Source organism: Nanorana parkeri, unplaced genomic scaffold (genome assembly GCF_000935625.1).
Source record: "Nanorana parkeri isolate BGI_ZX_2015 unplaced genomic scaffold, ASM93562v1 scaffold2165, whole genome shotgun sequence".
Taxonomy (NCBI): Eukaryota; Metazoa; Chordata; class Amphibia; order Anura; family Dicroglossidae; genus Nanorana; species Nanorana parkeri.
In genome coordinates, this window is record NW_017308433.1 from 61,706 (window position 1) to 69,593 (window position 7,888).

At 49.9% G+C, this 7,888-nt stretch overlaps 1 protein-coding gene across 1 annotated transcript in view; it reads left to right on the plus strand.

Annotated features, from left to right (window-relative positions):
* Positions 1-3,636, plus strand: part of APOOL (apolipoprotein O like) — a 15,118-nt gene extending 11,482 nt beyond the window's left edge. Inside the window, exons 8-9 of the mRNA XM_018572903.1 lie at positions 688-838; positions 3,525-3,636. Of these exons, the coding sequence (XP_018428405.1) occupies positions 688-838; positions 3,525-3,622 (249 nt within the window). The 3' untranslated portion in view covers positions 3,623-3,636. The remainder of the gene's footprint in view (positions 1-687; positions 839-3,524) is intronic.
* The last annotated feature ends 4,252 nt before the right edge of the window (positions 3,637-7,888 follow it).

Genomic DNA, 7,888 nt, shown 5'->3' on the forward strand with positions numbered 1-7,888 from the left:
GGGGAGTATAGAAGCATGCTATATATACTCTGGTATCCTCAGGTCTTCTTCTATGGGTGCCGTTGAAGCTGGGTGCCAAGCTCTCATCAAAAAATTGCAACTTTATTCCATTAGGGTCAGAGTACATTCAAATGGAGTAGCCAACGCGTTTCAGGGGTCCAAAACACACCCCCTTCATCAGGGCTTAATGAGAGAAATAATGTATGTGGACTACAATCCCTGCAGCGTGAAAGTTGTATCGAGCTCTGATGGGAGGACTTCAGACTTGTCAGCAGCTGTTTTGGGATGGTCAGAAAGGAACAGGAAGTGAATCTTCATGAGGGGTTACTGGCAGGATCACCAGCGGGTATTTTTCTGCGTTTTACTACTTTTGCAAACATATAATTTGTTACCGGGTGTATTGTGAGAGACGAAACGAACGATTGATTTATAAGTTGACATACACTTAATGAAAAGAGCAGGCCGGGCTTCCCGATCCCACCACCACGAGCCCCCTACAGAACGAGGGAAGGGTTAGCTAGTTACACAGAATCATGTAACCTTGCAATGCAGACCCACAGAAAGGCTTTGGGCTCCCTGTCTGGGATCAGGGAAGCAGCGGTACCTTGTTGCGTTGTTTTCTGGGCAGAATTGATGATCAGTTTTACCTTTTTTGTATAAAGTATTCATTTCATATTCTGTGATCAGAAACCTCAGACAGAAGAGAAGACCGGCGAGACGGGAGCTGAGAGTACAGCCGGGGAACCAATCGGAACAGAACACACAGACCCTCCGACCTCCCCTGAACCTGCGCAGCCTCCGAATACACCAGATGGCAGCACTGGAAGTGTCTCCCCAGGTAATTCAGTGCCGGGGATAATATGGAATCTTATGGACACGTGTGAGTGTTTTATATACCCGGATTCTGTTTCTGCTACTTATTGATGTGCACGGGAACCAGAATTGCCCTCGCCGTGTGCGGGGGGTGATTCCAGCTTCCCTGCCAGTGATTGGGCGTTTCTCTCGATTTAGCGATTCACTGGAAGTGATTACAGAATAGGACGTTCCCAGGATCAGTCCGAACACACAATTCATTGTCTGGTTCTCTATAAAGGTTTTTCTGTGCAGCAAAGAGGCTGAATTTTGTTTTACACTCAACTGGACGTGTTTATTTGTTTGTTACAGGTATTTATAGAGCGCTGACAATTTACACAGTGCACATTCACATCAGTCCCCGCCCTCGGGGAGCTGACAATGTAAGGTCCCTATCTCGCATACATACATACATTCATTTCATTCATTCATACAGGGCCAATAGACAGGAGCCAGTTAACCTTCCAGCATGTCTTTGGAGCAGTGACGTGCGGTAACTTTTGGTTCTGAGTGAGGCATTCCCCAGCACCTGCCCCCCCCCAGCCCGATGAAGCCCCGCCCCCAACCCCATCCCCCAATGCTAGTGTGAAGGAGGAGATAGGGAGGAGCCTCCCTATCCCTCAATTGCTCGTCAATGGCGAGGCATCGAGCTTGATGGCCTCAGTGTGTTTTTTTGTTTTTTTTTTGATTGGACAACTTGGACCAATGACGCTTTGCTATTGGTCCAAGCCATCCACAGAGATCACGCCAACACAGATTAGAGGCTGTGACATTTCTGGCCTCACTATTTAGGTTACACAAGCAGTGGGGAAGCCCGTCGCTGTGTAACCTAACTACCTGTCAAAAGCCGGATGCAGCGCTGCCTGTAATTAACATCCAGCGCTCCGTCCATGACAGGTTACACAGCAGTGGGGGGGGGGGATTTCCCTGCTGTGTAACCTGTTACATGCCGCTCTGAATGGAGAAAAAGTGGTCAGTTTCGGAATTGAAGCTTGCCGCTTTCTCCTCCATAATACTAGGTCCCTCCCCTGACCGCACGTCCCTGCTTTTGGAGTGTGGGAGGAAACCGGAGTACCCGGAGGAAACGCACACAAGCTCCTTGCATATGGTGTCCTGATCAGGATTTGAACCGGGGGCCCCTAGTTCTGCAAGGCAAGAGTGCTCACGACTACGCAACTGTGCTGCCCCTGATTGTAATGTTTAAGACTTTTCCTAGCTTCTCCGAGCCACTTCTTCAGTGCTAATGAGCGTCGGGGACATACCCCTGAATATAGATCCACACGGGTGGCACAGACGCCTTCATCCGGACGCTATAGAATATATAGATGGTGATTGTCCAAGAACGGTGTGTGAGAGTTGTGTAACCGCCATGTCCTGGTTCCATAATCCCATCCTTGGTGTCGGGAAGTCTATATAGGTGATAATCCTTCAATCTGCACGGCGGAAGGCATGAGATGACAAATCGCCAGGATAGAGATATTATAATGGCGTTTATATATGGAAGACGGATGCTGTCCAATGCCCCCCACTCCTGTTCAGGGATGGCTCTGTAAATAGCCCATGTTATGCCTCTTGCTGCCCAGTTGGCCTCTTTGTCCGAAATGTGTACAGAGTGATCAGCTGGTTCACAGGGGTTTGATAGAGGCCATCTACGTCATACCGGAACAACCAATCCCTCAACAGGGCTGGAGGCCTTCAACTCCATGTGTCTTCCACATATAATGCGGTTTACCATCTCTACCTCCCGGTGATTGGACAGCAAGTCACACCTTCAGCCGTGTGAGTAGAAAGAGTAACACCTATGTAGACTTCCTGACGCCAAGGATGGGTTCATGGAGCTAGAACGAGAGGTTTCCACAACTCTCACCCCTCCCGTCCCTGTTCTTGGACAACCAGCATTTGCCTTGGCACATTCCATGGTGAATGAATGAAGGTGTCCGTGTTACCGGTGTGGATATAAAAGGTTGAGATATGTTGCAGACACTCATAAGGCTGGGTTCACACCTAGGCGTATTGAATATGAGCGTTTGTCGTCGCACGTTTTTACCGCGATTTGCGGTAAAAAAAACGCGCGACAAACGCCCGTTTCCGAGGGCTACTTGGCTGTATCCCAATGGAAATGCGAGACCAAAACGCCCCAAAGAAGTACATGTACTTCTTTGGGCGTAGGCCGTTTTTTGTATCGCGTTCGGACGGGCGGAAATACGGCAAGGTGTGAACCAGACCCATTGAATACAATGGGATTTAGATGTTTGAGCGTTTTGTAGAGCGTTCGTCGAGCGTTGAACGCGCTACAAAACGTTCAGGTGTGAACCAGACCTTTAGAGTTGAAGAACTGGTTTGGAGAAGCTACGAAACATCTTCAACAATACAGAACAAGTCCAGATGAATGTGGAGGACTTCTCCGAGCTCTTCCATGACCTGGATAACTGAGAACCTTCACAGACAATATTTCTGACATCTCTTTAACATTTTCCAGGCATTTGCTGACACTTTCATTGGGTTTGAAAAGTCTTCTGGTTGGGAAGAACAAGCCTTTCCGGTGGGGAGGTCTCTGAAGTCTGAGATATAAGAAGTCGGCTTATTCATTGTTCACATTGCCAGAAACTTCACAACACTGAAGTGCAGCGGGTGAAATGACTTGCTAATGGTTCTCTCTCTCTTTTTTTCAGCCGCAGTGAAGCAATCTGTATTTATACCTCCCCCAGGCCTGACAGACCACGGACAGTCTAACCCGGAAGATGTGGACATGTACAGCACCAGAACCTGAATATCGCACTAAAGTAGATAATTTATATATGAGAGCAAAGCAGCATTTTCTGCCAGAACATTTTTTTTGTAACCTGCCAATTATGGATGTCCCCGGGGTCTTCACCATGTACGGACCTCCCCGGGGTCTTCACCATGTACGGACCTCCCCGGGGTCTTCACCATGTACGGACCTCCCCGGGGTCTTCACCATGTACGGACCTCCCCGGGGTCTTCACCATGTACGGACCTCCCCGGGGTCTTCACCATGTACGGACCTCCCCGGGGTCTTCACCATGTACGGACCTCCCCGGGGTCTTCACCATGTACGGAGCTCCCGGGGTCTTCACCATGTACGGAGCTCCCCGGGGTCTTCACCATGTACGGAGCTCCCCGGGGTCTTCACCATGTACGGAGCTCCCCGGGGTCTTCACCATGTACGGACCCCCCGGGGTCTTCACCATGTACGGACCCCCCGGGGTCTTCACCATGTACGGACCCCCCGGGGTCTTCACCATGTACGGACCCCCCGGGGTCTTCACCATGTACGGACCCCCCGGGGTCTTCACCATGTACGGACCCCCCGGGGTCTTCACCATGTACGGACCCCCCGGGGTCTTCACCATGTACGGACCCCCCGGGGTCTTCACCATGTACGGACCCCCCGGGGTCTTCACCATGTACGGAGCTCTCCGGGGGTCTTCACCAAGTACAGAGCTCCCCGGGGTCTTCACCAAGTACAGAGCTCCCCGGGGTCTTCACCAAGTACAGAGCTCCCCGGTGTCTTCACCAAGTACAGAGCTCCCCGGTGTCTTCACCAAGTACAGAGCTCCCCGGTGTCTTCACCAAGTACAGAGCTCCCCGGTGTCTTCACCAAGTACAGAGCTCCCCGGTGTCTTCACCAAGTACAGAGCTCCCCGGTGTCTTCACCAAGTACAGAGCTCCCCGGTGTCTTCACCAAGTACAGAGCTCCCCGGTGTCTTCACCAAGTACAGAGCTCCCCGGTGTCTTCACCAAGTACAGAGCTCCCCGGTGTCTTCACCAAGTACAGAGCTCCCCGGTGTCTTCACCAAGTACAGAGCTCCCCGGTGTCTTCACCAAGTACAGAGCTCCCCGGTGTCTTCACCAAGTACAGAGCTCCCCGGTGTCTTCACCAAGTACAGAGCTCCCCGGTGTCTTCACCAAGTACAGAGCTCCCCGTGGTCTTCACCAAGTACAGAGCTCCCCGTGGTCTTCACCAAGTACAGAGCTCTCCGGGGTCTTCACCAAGTACGGACCTCTCCGGGGTCTTCAAGTACAGAGCTCTCCGTGGTCTTCAAGTACGGACCTCTCGAGTCTTCACCAAGTATTAACCTCTCCGGGGCCTTCACCAAGTACAGACCTCTCCGGGGCCTTCACCAAGTACAGACCTCTCCGGAGTCTTCACCAAATATGGAGCTCTGTGGGGTCTTCACCAAGTGCGGAGCTCCCCGGGGTCTTCACCAAGTGCGGAGTGCTCCGAAATCTTCACCAAGCGCGGAGCTCTCTGGGGTCTTCATCATGTACAGAGCTCTCCGGGATCTTTACTAACTCATGTTTGATAAAATAAAAAGCTAAATTGTTTCTCATGTAAGTGGTATCTTGTCCTGCTGGAGAAGTAATGAAGAGGCTCACAGGCCCATTAGATTTTCTCCTCCACGCTCCCCATATATATTAGGGTTGCAACAACTAATCGACCAAGTCGATTATAATCGATTGATGGAAAACTTTGTAAACGTTTTCCATCATCGATTAGTTGACTTTCGATTAGTTGGCCTGCAAAAGCCTTTTTTTTTTTGTTATCCGATTAATCGAACTCCGTGATTGGCTAACTAATCGATTTTTAAAATAATCGTTAGCTGCAGCCCTAATATATATCTCGCAACAGAGAACGCACCTCTCACTGATGACGCCTGCATTTCAGTAGAGCTCGATTGTTACAGAAAACACACAAAGAAGACCTGTCCGGGAACTAGACATGTGCGATTTCGTTACGAATCGAAATTCGTACCAATCTCCTGAAATTCGGAAGCATCTGAATTGCAGTTTACGAATTATATCCGAAATTCCGTTAACGAATTTCGGATCCGAAAGTCGTCACAGAGGTTGAACAACATGACAAGATTTTTTTTTTTAATACGAAATTCGGATCCGCTGCTGCTGAGAGTCGCATTACAATACACAGGCAGGAAATACGAAATTCCGTTGACGTATTTTCGTTCCGTTACGGACATTCGTTATGATGAAGTTAAAAAGCAAAAATACCTTTTGTTAATATATTGGAGTTGATGGTAGGTTGTTTTTTTTTTATACGAAATTCGGATCCGAAATCCGTTAACGGAATTTCATAATTCGGATTTCGGATGCTTCCGAATCTACGAATTTCAGGATATTTCGGATAAAAAAAACAACTACCATCGACTCCAATATTAACAAAGGTATTTTTGCTTTTTAACTTCATCATAACGAATGTTCGTAAAGTTACGAAAATGTGACGAAACTAACGAAAATCCGTATTTCGTACGAATCCGAATTGAGTTTCAGACACGAAATACGAAAAATAACGGATATTCCGAAACTAAACACATTTTCTGACGGCGCACAAGTCTACTGGGAACCTCCCCACTCTGACGCGGCTTAACAGACATTGTTTTCTGGTGAAATGTGTCAGCGTGCGGAGGTTCCCAGACTCTGGGGCCTCTTTTGTGCATGTTTTCCAGGACAATAAAGTTCTATTGAAATGCTGAGGTCACCGACGTGCAGCCAGTTCTTTGCTGGGAGATATTATCCTGCTAACGGTTTGTGGTGTCACGTTAGAGCTCTCCCGGGATCCATGATACGTTTACACTGTAATTATGAACTTGTACTGGGCGTAGGGAGAGACCGAATGAAGATTTCAAAGACTGTCGGGTTATACTGCCGCCTACAGGAGGATTTGGACACTGGCAAACAAAATAAAAAGTGACCAGCCCGGTATCATTCCTCCGACTCCCAGCATGCCTCAGTTTTTTCGCTCGTGCTCCAGGAGGATAGATGCCTTTTCTCTGACAGTGAAGCCCAGGTTGTCCCCGGCATGGCGGCTCAGGAATGCAGCACTGGAGTTGTGGAAGTCCGTCCTTCCGTCCAACGTACTAGAAGAGCCTAATGACCAACGGCAGCCTTGTCCTTGCAAGGGACATAGGAGGACCCCGATCAACATTCTGGAGCTTCAGGCCATTTGGTTGCCTCTGTGAACCGGACCCCCTGACTGAGGGGGAGGGGTCATGGATCAGGATTCAGTCAGACAATGCCACATCAATGGCATGCAGAAACCACCAGAGAGGGACCAGAAGTCTTGCCTGTCAGACGGGTAGAAAGAATTCTGTCCTCGGAAGAACTCCATGTTGTAGACTTCCGATGTTTAGGGTTGGCAGGCAGATTCCCTTAGGCAGCAGCTCCTGGAACCTGAGGAATGTTCCCTTCACCCAGAGGTGTTCATGGACCTGTGTTACCGGTGGGGGGAGCTGCGTGTAGACCTCCTGACCTCCAAGTTCAACTACATACTGAACAGGATTGTCTCCAGGTGCAGAGATCCTCCGGCAGAAGCAATGGATGCTCCAGGGGCTCCATGGGATCAGTTCCATCTAACGTAGACTTCCCTAAGAACCTCCTTTGCTCCTCCAGGATGAAGGGCATTCCAGTGATCCTCATACGTCCAGACTAATGTGATACTCCGACCTGATCACCTGACCTGGCAGACGCTCCATAGGCTCTGTTAGCTCGATCTTCGGTCCCAAGTTCCGGTTTACCCCCCTCGTTCACAATCATTGGACTTGCCTGTTGAAGCCCAGGTCTTGGGGGGATAGGGGCCTCTTGATAGGCAGAGCCGGCTGTCAATCACGCAGCTGGGTGGATCTGGACAGTAATGTCGGCGGTCTCAGTATACTGAGCTTAGGGTGACGGGAGGACGCTAGTTTGTGTCCTCCCGTGACCCTGAGGAGAACTATGGGGAAAAACCCTGACCCCATAGTTCTCCTTTAAGGACCGGGGGCCACGCTTTCCTGTCACGGTGCGCTCCACTAGATCTGTGAGCGCTCCATGTTCAGCTCTCATCTGATGCAAGTTTAGGGTATAAGGTCCTTCAGGTGGCTCTTTGAGCTGCAGGTGATCCCCAGTTTTGTTGGGGGGTTATGTGAGCTGCTCCCCACCCCCGCAGTGAGACTGTTTTTGGATTTCCAAACGGTCTCCAAATTCCTGCGGTGTCGCGTACCTTTTCGGAGCCACAAGCGAC